The 16,338-nt window shown below is 39.1% G+C and overlaps 2 protein-coding genes across 16 annotated transcripts in view; one reads left to right on the top strand and one right to left on the bottom strand.

Annotated features, from left to right (window-relative positions):
• The window catches only part of skap1 (src kinase associated phosphoprotein 1), a 37,254-nt gene extending 35,472 nt beyond the window's left edge, over positions 1-1,782 (top strand). For 9 of the 15 annotated variants that reach the window (XM_034707725.1, XM_034707726.1, XM_034707732.1 and 6 more), the window contains 2 exons: positions 822-924; positions 1,265-1,565. In XM_034707725.1, the coding sequence (XP_034563616.1) occupies positions 822-914 (93 nt within the window). In that variant the 3' untranslated portion in view covers positions 915-924; positions 1,265-1,565. Of the gene's footprint in view, positions 1-821; positions 925-1,264 lie in introns of all 15 variants that reach the window. The other 6 variants (XM_034707737.1, XM_034707735.1, XM_034707736.1 and 3 more) reach the window with 2 other exon arrangements.
• Positions 1,783-3,797: 2,015 nt separating this feature from the next.
• On the bottom strand, positions 3,798-15,229 carry snx11 (sorting nexin 11). The gene is made up of 7 exons (XM_034707785.1): positions 15,030-15,229; positions 12,831-12,870; positions 12,481-12,567; positions 8,905-9,005; positions 8,441-8,536; positions 8,086-8,310; positions 3,798-6,733 (listed from the first exon to the last, which is right to left on the bottom strand). The coding sequence occupies exons 2-7, from the start codon at positions 12,852-12,854 to the stop codon at positions 5,158-5,160; spliced, it is 2,109 nt and encodes a 702-aa protein (XP_034563676.1). The 5' UTR covers positions 12,855-12,870; positions 15,030-15,229; the 3' UTR covers positions 3,798-5,157.
• Between the last annotated feature and the right edge of the window lie 1,109 nt (positions 15,230-16,338).

The raw sequence follows: 16,338 nt of genomic DNA, 5'->3' as shown, positions 1-16,338 counted from the left end.
TTTTTTATTTATTAATTATGAAATTATAATAAATTTTTATTTTGCATTGCACCATTTAAAAAAAAAAAGCATTGCACAAATAAAACATTATAATAAAATAAACAAACTAAAACGAATATATTTTTTCAGCTTTGTCATTAAAAACAGATGCCTTGATTTATTTCTATTTATTAACTTACTCAATTGAATTAATTATAAAAGTGTTATATATTATTATGTTATATATTTAGTCCTTTAAACCCTCCAGAGTTTTTAAAAACACGCTCTGGCTTCAGTTTGAGCTTCTCCTATAAAAATAAAAGCATGAAATGAAGATTTTAAATCTAAATTCAGAGTGTTTCCTGTTAAAGTGTCAGTGCTGTTTTCTCTGTGTATGAATGAAACACTGAACAGGTTTGGTTTTTTCGTGAGGACTCTTCTGATAATGAGTCTGTGGGAGCGCAGCTGTCGTTATTGCTTCTTAGCGGTTTTAATTTCGGCGCTCACCGTCTCGATAGTCTTGTTTACCGGTTTGAAAATCCTCCAGGCTACAGCAGCCTGACATCCACCAGTATTGTACATTTGTGGGTGGGATCCAGACTCTCCTGGTTTCCCTTGCTCTTCAGTTCAGAGTGTTTTAACCTTATTATTTTAGTGGCCACTGCAGGGGATCAGGGCCGCGTGTAAGTGCAGTTCAAATCACTGGAATGGTTGTTTTAAGAGACAAACGGTGCACTCAAATCAAATAAAAATGTGGGATCGGTGCTTAATTCTGCTTGGTTTACTTGTACTCAAAACCCCCGGAGACTCACTCTTGTTTATTTCTTCATTTTGGGGTCCAGGAGTACAACATTCACGGCTGGTGGGTCGGAGAGCTGAACGGCACCGTGGGTATCGTCCCCAAGGACTTCCTGCACCCTGCCTACATCCTGTGAGCTCCAACAGGTACCGAAGCACTCTCTTATCATCAGCATTATGGACCATTACTGTGGCCTAATACACAGAAACGGTCCCCCTGGTACTCATCCAGAGTGCCATTGAGGTAGGATTCAGTCGTTGACCTGCCATTTATGGCATCTGCTGGCTGGAAGAAGTACTGCATTAAGCAATCTGAACGCTGCAATGGGCACTGGGTGAGGATAAATATGAGCAACAAAAGCATGATTACAGCGTCAGTTGTCCTATTTAAGAAAATGATTCCCTAATACAGTGAGATAGGCACAGCTTCAAATGAACACTGAATTATTAATGCTTGTTTCCATGACTGTGTTTCCTTCTTCTGCAGAGCTGCTGCTGGAACAACGCGCCATGAATCCCACACAAAGGCCTGTCACATACTTTCTTACTGTTTAAATTATATTATGTAAATCTACTGCAGAAGAACTCGTTCCTGCACACTGTGAACACATACAGGGAGAATATTCAGGGTTAAATCTGCAATAAAACAAAAGCCATTTAATCAGCCAGTCAACTGATAGGAAATAAGACTGCTACATTTTTTATGATTAATAATTTAGATTAATATTTAAGTAAGAAAAAAACATTTTGAAGGTAAGATTTTTATTCCTCCTTTTTTTTTAAAAATCTAAATTCACTGAAAATATTTTTGTTTTTTACTTCAAAATGTAAATCTAAGAAAACACACTTTTCAGACATTTTTCAAGAGACTAAAGATTGTTATTATTTAATTTAAAAATAACCCCCAGCATAATCATTGGCGGGGGTATTTTGAACTGCAGGTCTAATGCTAGTTGGTTGACAATTTTGGATGTGAACATGTAAAATAAATGGAGTCAAAATGAGCAACATGTAAATATCTCATTTACCGTATTGACCCTAATATAAGATGTTTTTTATTTCCTCTAAATACATCTTGGAAAAAAAAGTGAGATGGTCTTATACTCGGGGTGTAGTAATTGAATGTTGGGGCGCCGTTAGCCTAGCGGTCTAAGCGTGCGCCCCATATACAGAGTCTATAGACCTCGTCGTAGGCTCGATTCCTGCATGTCCTCCCCCTCTCTCTGCTCCCCACGTTTCCTGTCTCTCCTCAGCTGTCCTATACATTAAAGGCGAAAAAGCCCAAAAATACAACTTTAAAAGATAATGATTAAATTTTGATATTTGGTACATTAGACGACACCACTTCTCTGTAAAGGGAGTGTACCCTTCATGGCTGGGGTCAGCCGTCACTCACAACCACAGCACCAGAGGGGATGAAAGATTCAGGGACACAGTGAACAGAGCTGCACAAAAGTAGGACAACTTAACCCAAAACTGAGGCGGAGTTATGATCCACATAGAAGAGACATTAACAGCTGTCTCTGAACTGAACTGTGGTGTGATGAGTGAAGAGGGTGAGGCTAGGAAGATTGTCTTAAAACGCATTGAGGATCAGCCAAGAGCCGACCTGTCATCTATCCAGTCAACTAAAGGTTATTTCAACTATCATGTTTGTTTGTTTTTTTAAGTTATATTTTTGGGGCTTTTACACCTTTATTGATAGAGGAGAGGAAAAGGGATAGGGAAGGAAAACAGATGAGAGTGGGGGAATGACATGCGGGAAGGGGGCAGCAGGCTGGATCTGAACCCAGGCTGCCCACTGTAAGGGCGCGCAACTTAACCATTAGACTAAATCTGCGCCCAACTATCATGGTTCAAAATACTGATACCAGAAATGCTTAATTGACACATATGAACACAGTTTATTCTAATGTGGAATTGTGTATGTTTCTTAATTATTAGAATAAAAAAACAGTTCTCTTCATTTAAAAAAAATAAAAATGATGTGGTCTTTAAAACGACTTTTTCTAAGAATTAATCTTGAAAGTCTCTGGGTCATATATTTAAGCCAATACGGTATTAAGAGGCACATTTTTTTGTATCATATGTATAAAATATTAAACCATATTATGTTTGAAATGTAACACAAAAATAAAAAAAAAGCAGCATCCTCATCCACTGGTCTTATTCTGTTAAAATGTAGTTATTAAAATCATGATATCTGTTTTGGCCACTAGGGGGCAGGATTTCTCCAGTGTCTTATTTATGTGTTGGGTAAAACCATAGACTGTAAATAGGGTAAAACATGTAGTGAGTATTTCAGAAAATTTGACCATCATTCATCTTACTTTTATATATTTAAGGGTGTAGAATAATTTGTTTCAAGCATTTTAATATTTTAATTTAAATATTTATGACCTCAAATGTAATACATGTAAAAGAACTTATCTCAAAATATACACTACCAGTCAAAAGTTTGGACACACCTTCTTATTCAATGGTTTTTTATTTACTTTAATTATTTCCAACATTGTAGATTAATACTGAAGACATCAAATCTATGAAATAATCTGGTTTTGCCATAATCTGGATTACAACAGTAGTCAAATAGGGCTATCCATTGTGTGCTAACCCTACCTCTGAACAACACAACTGATGCTCTCAAACACATTAAGAAGGCAAGTCATTCTACAAATGAACTCTTGACAAGGCTCATGTTCATTAGAAACCATTCCAGGAGACCACTTCATGAAGCAGACTGAGAGAATACCAAGAGTGTGTAAAGCTGTCATGAAGAAAAAAGGGGGCTACTTTACAGAATCTAAAATATAAAACATATTCTGCTTTAACACTTTTTAAAAATTAAATAATTCCATATATGTTCTTTCATAGTTTAGATGTCTTTGGTATTAATCTACAGTGTTTACAATAATTAAAATAAATACAAACCCTTGAATGAGAAGGTGTTTCCAAACTTTTGAATGGTAGTGTAAATGTATTAGTTCAGAAGCTCCACAGAATCAGTCACATGAGAAACATTAAAAGAGAAAAGAATCTATTTATTTCAAATAAAAGTTACATCATAGTTTTTGTGTTTACTCGGACACAGTCACTCAGGTTGTTATCTCTGCCCTTGTAGATCCATGTTATAAAATAGAGGTCACCTTCACAGCTGGGGGGGGGGCTTCACATCTGAAGATTAATAAAACAACTCATGTACAGTGTTTAATGAAACCAACGTAACACAGGAGGACTGACGAGGCTCGTCTCTGTCTGCAGTAAACCCTGGGTCCCTTTTTAAAAGCATGAAATCACAGTCAGCTGCAGCAGTCTGACAAAGAAATGAATAAACTCAGGTTGTGTGGAGAAGAAGAGAGGAGGGGGCGTTAGTGTGCAAACATGAGCTGAACGAGCTCTGCCATCGTTTGATCAGGTCTGATTCCACAGAGGTTTCTCTTAGTGTATGTAAACCAGGTTTTCTTTAAGGTAGTTTGTTCTTTTAAAGTAATCCAGTGAAAGAGGAGAAGATATAACAGGAATTATTATATTATGTGGTGTAAATCTTCCTCTTGAGTTAGCGACTGTAATCAGTGTTAAAATGAAACTATCAGTCACAGAATTTAACAGGAAGTCGTCCGGGTTTCACATTAGGATCTCTGCGACACGTTTCAGCGACTAAAACAAATCTGAAAACATTCCTCTCATGCTCGTACGCATTCAAACTGTTTCTGAAAGTCTGTCTGTGGTCAAACTTGAACGTCTGCAGCCTTTAAAGCTCAGAGCAGAAACAAAACAAAGAGCCAAACTGGTGAAATAAGACAAAGAATTTGTCTTTAGCCTCGTATTCTGAATAATTCAACATTTTTTAATGGCTGACGGGAGAAAATGAGGCTTCAAATTAACCGCCTTTCTTCCAATAAAGACTCTTCTATCACAGATATGTTTCTTTCTCTTGTATTATAGAGAGTTTTTGATGATGTAATCTGAATTAACTTGTGTTTTCGCTCAACCTGAGTCTTATTTGATCACATTAAGAAGGAATATCTCGACTGTATGAGCAGAAAGAGACAGAAACCTCCTTTAGAAGTATCTATGAGCATGTTAGTGTTAACAGAAATGTGTACTTCTGTCAGGATCAGCCTCTCAGGTGTTACAAAGTCATCTTTACCTCCTTCTAAACACATACTGAACCTCTTTAATGCATGTGCGCCCTCTGCTGGTCAGTAAGCGCCATTACAGCCACGCACAGTAAACAGTGGCAGAACTTAGTGTACCTGAGTGTAAATGAAGATGTTTTTTAAAATTAAATATACATTATAAAAGAATAAGTTAGAGTGACTTGTGTGTGAGGAGAAATGTGATGCCCTAAAGGTGACCTAACAGACCGGACTCAGTGACTCAGCTGTGCACCTCCACCTCCACCTCCTGAGCCTCCTCGGACACATCCAGGACTTCCTGCTCCACACACTTATTACTCTCCGCCAACACGGGCGAGCAGCTGGTCTCGATCACGCTGAAGTCACTGTGTTCAGTCAAGTCTCCTCCCGTCACAGATTTACTAAAGTCACTGATGTCCGTCGTGTACTGCAGCTCCTGCGTGGAGATGTCCTCTTTCTCCACGGGACATCCGTTGATGTGGAGGTCCAGGATGTGTCCGCTCGTCAGCTCTTCCTCTGACCAGTTCTCGGGGAGCGTCTTCATGTAGCTGTTCGCTTCCTCGGCTTCGTCGCAGACGCTTTCCTCGTCGCTGACTTTGACGATGCTGCCGTTGGACGACGGCAGCGAGCGGTTTTCCTCGTCGCTCTCGTCTTTGGTCCCGACTGAACCCACCCTCTGTTCGCCATGCTCTTGGTCCGTTTGTTCAGATTGCACATTCTGCTCATCAGGAGTCTCCTCGTGGATTTCCAGCTCCTCTTTGCTCTCTGATTCCTCCATTTGTTGGGAGTCTTGCTCCGTCTGCTCACCAGGAGTGTCTTCATGGATTTCTGGCTCATGTGTTTCTTCCCGGCTCTCTGATTCGTCTTTGTCGGGCCCGTCAGAGCTCCTTAAATCCTCCACGTCACTTAAATCAGCAGCTTGACCCTCAGCACCAACAACAGGCTCTAAAGCATTGTCCTCACAGATTATTTGATTTTCTAATTCCTGCTTCTTCACGCAGACGTCTTCCACAACACCCTCCTGAGATTCAGCTTCACTGTCCTTAACATCTAAAACAACATCAGGATCCACATGTTCCTCAGGCTCACAGTTCACCTCAACAGGACCCTCCTCTTGATCCTCCCTCTCCTCTGTGACAGTCTTTTCTTCAGTATTTAAAGTCACATCACCCTCCTGAGATTCAGCTTCACTGTCCTTAACATCTAAAACAACATCAGGATCCACATGTTCCTCTGGCTCACAGTTCACCTCAACAGGACCCTCCTCTTGATCCTCCCTCTCCTCTGTGACAGTCTTTTCTTCAGTATTTAAAGTCACATCACCCTCCTGAGAGTCAGCTTCACTGTCCTTAACATCTAAAACAACATCAGGATCCACATGTTCCTCAGGCTCACAGTTCACCTTTTCTACCTCAACAGGACTCTCTTGATCCTCCTCCTCTGGGACAGTCTTTTCCTCCGTATGTAAAGTCACAACACCCTCATCCTCAAAGCCGGTCCCCATGGGCGAGTGCACCTCCACCGGTGTCTGTATGAGACAGCTTCTTGGTTGGCTTTGTTCTGAGAGGCTGAGGCTCTCAGGCGGGCTGTCACCCAGAAAGAAGCTCGCCTCTTCTGGGTCGCAGTCCTCAACAACGGCCTCCAGGTGGTTGTCCTTCTGGAGGACCGTTATGGAGGGTTTGTCTTTGTGCCGTGACTCGGCTGAGTCCTCGTCGCAGGGCTCCGGTAAACCTTCGAGAGGGTCGGACTCGCCGCAGGAGAGAAGCTCAGGGATGAAGGTGTCCTCTGTTTGTGGACAAGGCTGATGAGGAGCTGGGCTGAGAACAGGAGAGAGAGAGAACAGTTATAGTGACTTAGTTTGAACATTTAAAAACAACTGAAGGTTTGATGTCTTCAAATCTTCAGATGAACCTTCTTTCTTCTGACCCTTTAAAGTTTCATTGACTTTTTGGAACATTTAAAGTTCCTCTAATGGCCAAATTCCACCATATCCGTGTCCGGTCTGTCTCCGGTCCGTCACAACACCATAGGTTTCTATTCTAGTCAATGTGTTAACTTCCACTGGATCCACTCCGTTGCGTTCTGGCAGATCAGATACACAAGACTTCTATTTGTGCCGGATGCCGGAGCACGACGCATCAATCTCAACAGAGCAGATGGAGCGGGACAGGAAGTCAGGTTTCACCAAAACAAAATGAAAACATCCGGTTAATTTTCAGAATAAAACACTCTGTGTTATCACCAGATCGTATTTCACTTAACTACAACAACAAACCAAAGTCATGATGAGCGGAGCCAGGCCTGGAGTCAACAGGTCAGAGGTTTTCAGAGGACCAGAAAGACAACATGGATGAGGAGAGGAGGAGGAGGAGAATCCTTGATTGAGTGATTACCGCGGGGAAACCTCGGTCACATGACTCCAGCTGTCCGGCGGGGGTTGACAGACAAGAGAGCCCGGAGCCGGACCGTAGTGGATCAGAGACGGACCAGACACGGATCTGATGGAAGTCCCTGGCTTAGATTGTGTTTACTTCCTGTCTGTTGATAAAACCTTTAGCTGCTGTCAATATTTCCCTCTAGGTCTTTAAATTTCAGCGTTTGCAGTCTAGCAAAAGTTAGAGGAGAGGATAGAAACGACTTCTGTGACCGGAGATGTAGACTGAGGTTGACCTAACCTAACAATACAATACATGTATCCACCTCTAACACAATCCACATACAGGCATGCACACAGCTCAATAATTGACCGGTCAGATCTTGTTTGTTTAGTCTTTACAAACGAGGACGTTAAACAACACTTTGCAGGTCGTGGGGTTTTGTGTTGGACAATTTCCTGACTGGGCTGGACTGGATGTTTCCCCTTGTTGTATTTACTGCACAGATACACAGTTGTATGAATCCTCTTTCAGCATCTTTTACATTCAATTGAGGATCTATCTGTGCCCAGTGAAGTCTCTAGAGAACAGTAAGATACATAATGAAGTATAGAGATATAATGTAAGAGTTTGGTAGAGCTGCTAAGCCTCAGAGTCAACATCCACCTCTGCAGTAAACTTTGGATCTGTCCCGTCACTGCATGACTGACCTAAAGTCGACTGAATTCAAACAGAGATAATCAGGGGAAAGGTTCCTTCCACGTCACTACGTCTGGATTTCACATTCTACGCACCTCTCCATGGACTCGTACGAAACAGTCAGACTTGGCTCCTTGATGGAGTCCTCCTCCTGAGCCTGAGCGAAGCCCCGATTGGACGAAGCGTAGGTGAGGATGGCGTCCATCACAGAGTACGGAGTGTGTCCCTGCACGCAGTCCTGGATGTGACCGACCGGCAGCTGAGTCTGCAGGAAGAGGTGGAGCTGGCTGTCCGACAGACATACTGTCATGTGCACGACTCTGTCAGGACAAAGGTGCAAAATAATTACACATGTTCTCTCACGCCAATAAATCCCCTTTGATTGAATGTTAAAAAGTCTGCATACTTTCTGCAGTGTTCATAAACTCAAGACTAAAAACTTAAACTGACTTGTCCAAGAAGACCTGAAGTCCTTTCCGTCTCCCCTCCAAGAAGTCCTCGTTGCTGAAGGAGAAGAAAGACTTTCCTGGAAGGTCTGGGACGGGTCTGGAAACACCAAGAGAAACAAAAAGAGTTCAGATTTTGTGCTTCAATAAAAAGATTCAGAAGTGCAGTGTATGAAAAAAGCTCTAAGCATAAAGTTTACAACCCAAACATGCAGTAACAGAGCGACACGATCATTCAAGTATCGTGCTAACGGCTACCCGATGAGTGTACGTCTATTCCTTGTTCCTTTAAACTCTTGTTTTGGTCTCCACCTACTCTGGAGGGAAGTATCTGGCTCTTTAGATTAAATCCTTTACTCTGTTCATTAGCTGCTCTCTAAATCTAGGTCACGCATGAACTAAAAGCAACAAATAAAAGAACACTGGAACATTCTGCATCCAGAATTTTTCGCCTTTTCAGAAACGTACACCAAACCAGCGTTCTTCTGGAGCTTCTTCCGGAGCCAAGCGAACTCGCTGTAGCGCCGACGCACGCAGGACGTCTTGGCTGTGAAGGCTTTACTGTTGGTCTGGAGATAAAAGACAGACACGTATGTGTTAAAGTCACAACACTCATTGACACAGAGTCATATTTGAGGAAGTGTTAAGAGAGGGGGGCAATATTTAAATTTTTGTTCCTCATAGTGTAAAGCTCCGACAAACAGACTCAAACCAACAATGACGAACAGTTTCTGTCTGTGAATCCAAAGTAAACATGTCGACTTCCTCTAGCCTTGGTAGAGGTCAGTAACAGAAGTGATCGAGTGAGCAGTAACAATCGAATGTGGATTTTCAAAATAAAAGACGTCCATTGGAAATTTAGCATATTACAATGATTTTAGATAAATTCATGGTGAGATTATGAAGAAAATCCCAGTTTCCACTGAATCATTTTAATTCAGACTAATTTTCGACAACCTCATGATGTAATCCTGCCAATCTTAGCTTGATACGATGTGTCATTTCAAAATAAAAGCAACTTGAAATTTGAAACCGGTTTCATATTACAGATGTCTTTTATTTTGAAAATACATATTAGATTGTTACCGCCATAGACTGTATAAATAATGGACGTAGTATCCGTGATGTCATACATCTGTTTCTGAAGCCAATCGTCGGCGGGTGCCATATTGGAAATGCTGAAGTCAACATAACTTCTGTCAAGCTAGTGTGAGGTAAAGAGGCGGGCCTTTAGCCTCCTCGCCAACAGCTACAAGGTTCCCGTCTGTCAATCAAGTCAGTCATGTCCTTATTTGGGCAAAACTCGCAATCCCACTATATCTTCTGAAACGTCAAGTTAGAAAAAAATTCACCCCCTACAGTGTGTGTCGATAGAGAAATGAGCTACTCAGACCTGAACTGTTTTTGAACCAGGCTGTAAACATGTTTCTTTCTGCTGTAAAGATCGTCTTCTTTGAATGGGTGTGTATGTGGTTTCTGGTGTTTCTGCAGCCAGCCTTAAGTAGACGCTTGATGAACTGCAGTTTTGACACTTCTGCATGGGCTTCATATTTTGAGACTGGAGGTTGCTGCTTTGTTTCAGGGCTGGTAAAATTGTCTCATCGCTTGTAAAAGTGTTTCTAATTTTGTAAATCTGTTTTCCGAAATATCAATTTATCTCCAACTTTGTAAAATTGTTTCATCCTTTGTGAATTTGCATTGCACTTCCAAGCCACCGTACAAATGGGCAACAAGTTGCTTTGTTACCAAAATCACAAACTTAATTTATATGAGTCGATTCAAGGAGTTCTCACACAGACTTTCACACAAAGTGAGCTAAACAGGAAGTGAAGACTACAGCTGAAAATAGTCCCCTAAAGATGCAGCGTTTACTCTCTATCAAGTTTCCTTCTCTATCCACCGTCCTGTCCTCTGAATAAAAACATTATAACATAGAAAAATAATTTTAAAAGAGAAAAAAAACTAAAAAGTACATAAATTCAAACTGTATCATTAAATTTTAACTTTATTTTAATATATTTCTAGCTAGTGCTGTGGGTTTAAGAGCCATGTGATGTTACAGGTGTGACTCTTCCTCCAGCTGTTGAGCTGCTAATGAGCTCACAGCAGAACTGAAGAGTTATCACGTCACATTTGTCACACACACACACACACACACGTCTGTTCAACAAGCCTCCCTCTGACCGGCTTTAATCAATTACAGGAAGTGTTGCTAAGTTCCCAGAGGAGTAAATTCCATTAGAGGAGTCACAAACACAACACGATCCTCCTGTCTCAATCCAGCGACTCCCCCTCATACCGTCTCTTTATAGACGTCTGAATCTGAGTGTGACTAAACATCATTCTGATTATAGTTCCTGTTCTGTGTCAGAGTTTAACGAGGTGAAACATCTACTTATATAACCTCTGGATTTCTGATTTCCCACCTTGTGTGTCAGCGGCAAACAAAAGGATGTGTGCTCATGTGAGGCGGTCACATGATTTAAGTCAATTTCATGAGTCAACATTGGCGAAACGCAGCCGTGCAGGCGCGGAGCCTTGCTGCTGAGACAGCATTCCTCGACACAGCCTGCTGCCTGGACAACATCACGTCCTGTCTGAACTCAGCGGGAGGAATCTGTTCTGCAAACTTAGAGGCTTATGAGTGTTTCAGATCGGCTGAGCTGAAGTTATCGAGGGGTTAGACAGACTATTTTTAACGCTTGTGAAGCTCAGGTGAGGGGATGAGGAGCAAAACAACACTCCTTTGACACGACAAATTTAATAAGCATCTCAAGAACCATCAACCTGAACAGAACCAAGAGTTTCTGATGAGATTGAGCCAGCAAGCTTCTACTTCAGTCAGTCAGCTAAGAGATACAGCAGGCATCTGCAGTTTAATTTGTATCTGGATCAGTATTGGTATCAATATCTGTCAAAATCCAACAACTAAATGTCAATATTTGGCACCAGCAATGTGATAACTGTGCAGCACGACTCAGGACAAAGTTTATTAGGACAATAAGTTCCTATAAAGTGATTTTTTGTGGGGTTTTGGTCTAGATGGGACAGCTGAAGAGAGGGGGAAGACATGCAGCGAAGGGTCATGGTTGGCAATCAACTGCCTCAAGAGGACTACAGCCTCAGTACATGGGGCGCTTAAACTGCTACACCAGTTGGCGCCCCATTACCCGGAAATGTCTTCAGAAAATCACTGAAACAGAAAAACTCACTCAAATCTCCCTGTATGCAAATTATATGTAACAACTCGTTTATCTAGAAGCCAAAGATCTTTGGTTGAACAGTTAAGATCTGGTATTCTTCCTCTGGCTGTCGAGGAAGGTCGATTCAAAAATATCCCAGAAGAAAACAGACTCTGAGTTATTACTATTTTAATTCATTTTATTTTCTGATATTTATCTGATTTATTATAATAATTTTATTTATTTGTATGATTCTTCTCTGATTTTATTTTATTGATTTTATTATAATGATTTAACTGTATTGATTTTATTATAAGGATTTTATTTGATTGATTTTATTATAATGTTTTTATTTTGTTGATTTGATCGTCATGATTTTATTTGGAAGTATTTGAAATCCCTCTCCTTTCCATTTTTACCTATTCCTGTTGTTTTCTATCTCTGTTATTTTGTGAAGCACTTTGGGTTGCATGCTGAAAGTATGAAAGGTGATACATAAATAAAAATCACTTGAGATAATTAAAGTATCATCCTTCACTTTGTAATGACGGTGTTACTGCGTACTGTCTCTTTAAATACAGTTTGTTTACATCAGATACTATGGTGCCTTTAAGCTAAAGTAGCAACTAAACAACAGATTGTGGTCAGCTGAGAGTTTTCTTCTGGGACTCTGATTCAGATTTCTTTCCCTCTTGTAACTGATACGTCTGCAGAGACCTGTGAAGTCTGAGCTAACCTGCACACATTCATGTACAGTGTGACGGTATCAAGTCTTGTTTGTAACTCCACTGACCCGTGGAGACCCGTGTGACCTCTAACTTAAAGTGAGCAGGAATAAGGTGATCCAGGTCTCAGTACTCACATGTAGGAATATTTTATAATCCACGTATGAATTCCAGGAGCCTTCATTTTGAATGCGGGGATCTTGGACCCGCACTGCCACAAAATCCTGAAAGACAAAAACAAATTCAGTGTTTCAGATTTGTTGCGTCTGTGTGTTTTTCAGAATCATTGTCAAACAGATAAAGATGATAAACAGATTACCGACACATCAAACCATCTTTGTATTGAGATTAAGTTCCTCAAACACTTCTGATCGTATAATTACAGGTTTCGTTTACTGGACGTGAAGCAGAAGTTTAAAAAGAGGATGTTTCACGATGCAGAGAGATCAAACACACAGTAGAAACGTGTTAAAGGAAAGTTACTTACATCTTCTTCTTGAGTGCTGATCATCCTATCGGGCACTGCACTGCAAAGAGAGGAGACACGAAGGATTCATCAGATGGATTTAAAGCTCAGAGCATGTTGATCTTAAACGATGACTCATCGTACGATACAGAAGCTGGTCAGCGAAAAAAAACTGAGTCACTCTCACCGCCGTCATTTCTCTTTTTCTACAGTAACAGGAAAAGTCCCCCCTTCAGGACGACAGAGAGACTTTGCTCTTCTGTGCAGAAAGGAAAATGAATGTTTGGAGTATTGAAGTGTGTTGGTTACTTTTTCTTTTACAATAAAAAGTCTGGTCCTGGCTTCTCTTATCTTTACGGCTTGTTTGAATATTTGCTGAAGAAACAAAGATGCAGGAAGTCTGACGTCTACCCCGTCGCGGTGATTACAGTCTGTCTGCTTTTGGATCTCATAAAAGTTTCAGTCTGTTTGATTCGGAGTGAAATGTGCCCTTTAGATAAGCAGCTCAACATCATCTACTAATTACTTGGTCAAATATCTGATGAACCAATCATTCATTTACAACTAACTTTCAAAGGGGAAGTGAAATGTACGAAGGCCCTGGAGTCCCAAAATGTAATTTTTTTTAATCTCACAAGATCGATTATCTTGTACGCACATTATAAATACCATGTTCCCTAAAGAAGATGACTTGTTTCCACAAAATAACAAGATATGAACTTGTTATAACAACAAGATCATTGATTTGTTGCTGCAAGAAAGTAACTTGTCTGCATGATATAATGATCTTGTGGGAGGAGGTTATCATCTTGTGCGCTCCACTTTGTATCTTGTGGTAACAAGTTGTTTATTATCTTGTGTGTACAAAAAAAATGTGTTACCAAAAGATAATTATCTTTTGTGCACGCTATTATTATCATGTTATAACTAGTTAAAACCTTGTGTGCAAAATATCTAGTTATTTTCTTGTGCACTCAAGTAGTATCTTGAGGGAACTTGTGCGTACAAGATCATCTATCTTGTGGGAAAGAGTTATTATCACGTAACAATAACTTGTTATCACATAACTTGGGCACAAAAAATATCTTGTAAATTATCTTGTGTGCACATTATAATCATGTTACCAAAAAATACATTATTATTATCATGTTATAACAACTTAAAATCTTGCGTGCAAAACATCTTGTGGGAACATGAGTTGTATCTTGAGGGAACTTGTTATGTATCATGTACGTACAAGATAATCTATTTTAAGGAAACAGGTATTTTCTTGTCATATAACTTGGGTACAAAATATCTTGTAAATTATCTTGTGCGCACACTATAATTATGTTACCAAAAAATTAATTATCTTGTGTGCACATTATTATTATCATGTTATAACAAGTTAAAATGTTGCGTGCAAAATATCTTGTGTGAACATGAGTTGTATCTTGAGGGAACTTGTTATGTATTTTGTGTGTACAATATCATCTATCTTGTGTGAAACAGTCATTATCTTGTCACATAACTTGAGAACAAAATATATTGTAATTTATCTTGTGCGCACATTAAAATTATATCTTGTGTATAATATGATGATCTTGTGCGCACAAGATAATAATATATATAATTGTAATGCTCTTCATTTATTTGTCCATTGTCTCTGCTGTGATGTTGTCTTTGTCTTAAATCCTGTTTAATAATAATATATTGGTCGCTTTGTTCTTATGCTTCTTCTGTTTACGTTCAGGGACTTTCCGGCTTCCGTAGAAACGAAAGGCGAAGCAGAAAATGATCCAATTTGACGAACTAGAACCGGATGATACTGCATTTTTCCTTGATAACAAATGATAAATACAGCTTTAAATTGATTATATGTGTACAAACCTGTCGTTTCAGTATGTAGTTAAATTTAACTTTGATGATATCTCATAAAAAGCTGATAATGTAACTTCCCACACTTTCTACCTCTGTTACACGAAGCAGGTATTTCCTAATCCAAGTATCCTGGGAAAGATGGGTAACCCTAAAGAGTGTCGAAGTCACACACATGAACATAAAGGGAAGAGCTAACAGAGTGTTATTAAACTCCCTGATTATTCACAGGGATCTTAATGACTGTTAAAACAGGCTAACGGCTGTTTAACGGCAGACTGAGTCTGAATGATAACTCTAAACAATCAGGATGAATTCAACACTCAGCTAGCTTACAGCTAGTTTACATTGATAACTACTCACTCTCCTGAGGTGTGTATCCGCTCTGGTTGAAGTATTTCCCGGTTCTGGTCTATAGAGTCCTACTCGAAGAGGTTTTGGTTCTATTGAAGTCCAGAATCCTCAAACACAGAGGCTTGTTTTTCAGAACACCTCCTATCTCCATTTCGCAAGTCACAAGCGGCGCTGAGACATCTCACCATGACGTAACTGCTTCCGGGGGTGCGCAAGCGGGTCTGCGCGAAAATACGGAGCGTGGACCTTCAAAATAAAATGTATATTTATATTTATATATATATATATATATATATATATATATATATATATATATACATATTTATATTATGATTTTAAATGTAGACGTTTTTACAAACATTCAAATAAAGACACACAAATAATGACAATACAATAAATAAATAAATTAATAAAATAATAATACAAATAAAACAAAACAAAAGACAGAGCAGCACAAACAAAAAACAAAAAAACAGACAAAACAAATTAAGACAAAAAAAATAATCAAGAATTATTTACAGCAAAAAACAAAAAAACATAACAACTCGTCTAATGAGAGAAACATATCATACCATACACATACCGGTAAACACAAATTCACAATTATGCACATAGGCACATGTATATGTATATGTACACATATTAAAGAAAATTAAAATAAATACATAAATAAATAGAAAGGGGGGTACGGGGAGGCTGTATTGGTTTTTAACACTTTTAAACATAAAGAGAATATTATATTTATATTTTCAATTTACTTGAAACTGACAAAGAAGTAAAGATAAGATAAGATAATTCTTTATTCGTCCCACAACGGGGAAATATAAGTCTTACAGCAGGAAAGTAGGCAGTGCAAAACAGTATTAAGCAAACAAGAGCCTGTATAGCAATTATTAAAAAAATATTTGCAATTCAAATTAAAGAAGCAAAAATAAGCATATCTTACGATGTATATATACAACTAAATAGGTACACTTCCAAATATTTTTAAAAGGTATTTAGTATTAGTATTTAGTTTTCAGAGAAAAATAAAAACCCAGGAAGACAACAATAATTCTTGTGATTCAAAAAATGAAGGTTAATTTGGATTAATTATATTCGACAAGTTATAAACAAACATAATAATACTTTTATGATAATACTTTATTTATATAGCACTTTTCAATACGGGTAGTGTTTCACAACGGGCAATAAAAAAAAGCTGAAATGTAAGCAGAATGAAGCGATAAAAAACTTAAAAACATACAGACTTATAAAACAGACCCATAAAATCAAAGTAAAACTTCCTGTAAAGATGGAATATATATTATATATATAT

This window comes from Notolabrus celidotus, chromosome 18 (genome assembly GCF_009762535.1).
Source record: "Notolabrus celidotus isolate fNotCel1 chromosome 18, fNotCel1.pri, whole genome shotgun sequence".
In the NCBI taxonomy this organism is placed as follows: Eukaryota; Metazoa; Chordata; class Actinopteri; order Labriformes; family Labridae; genus Notolabrus; species Notolabrus celidotus.
The sequence above is the reverse complement of the archived record's forward strand: the minus strand, read 5'-3'. Positions and strand labels throughout refer to the sequence as shown.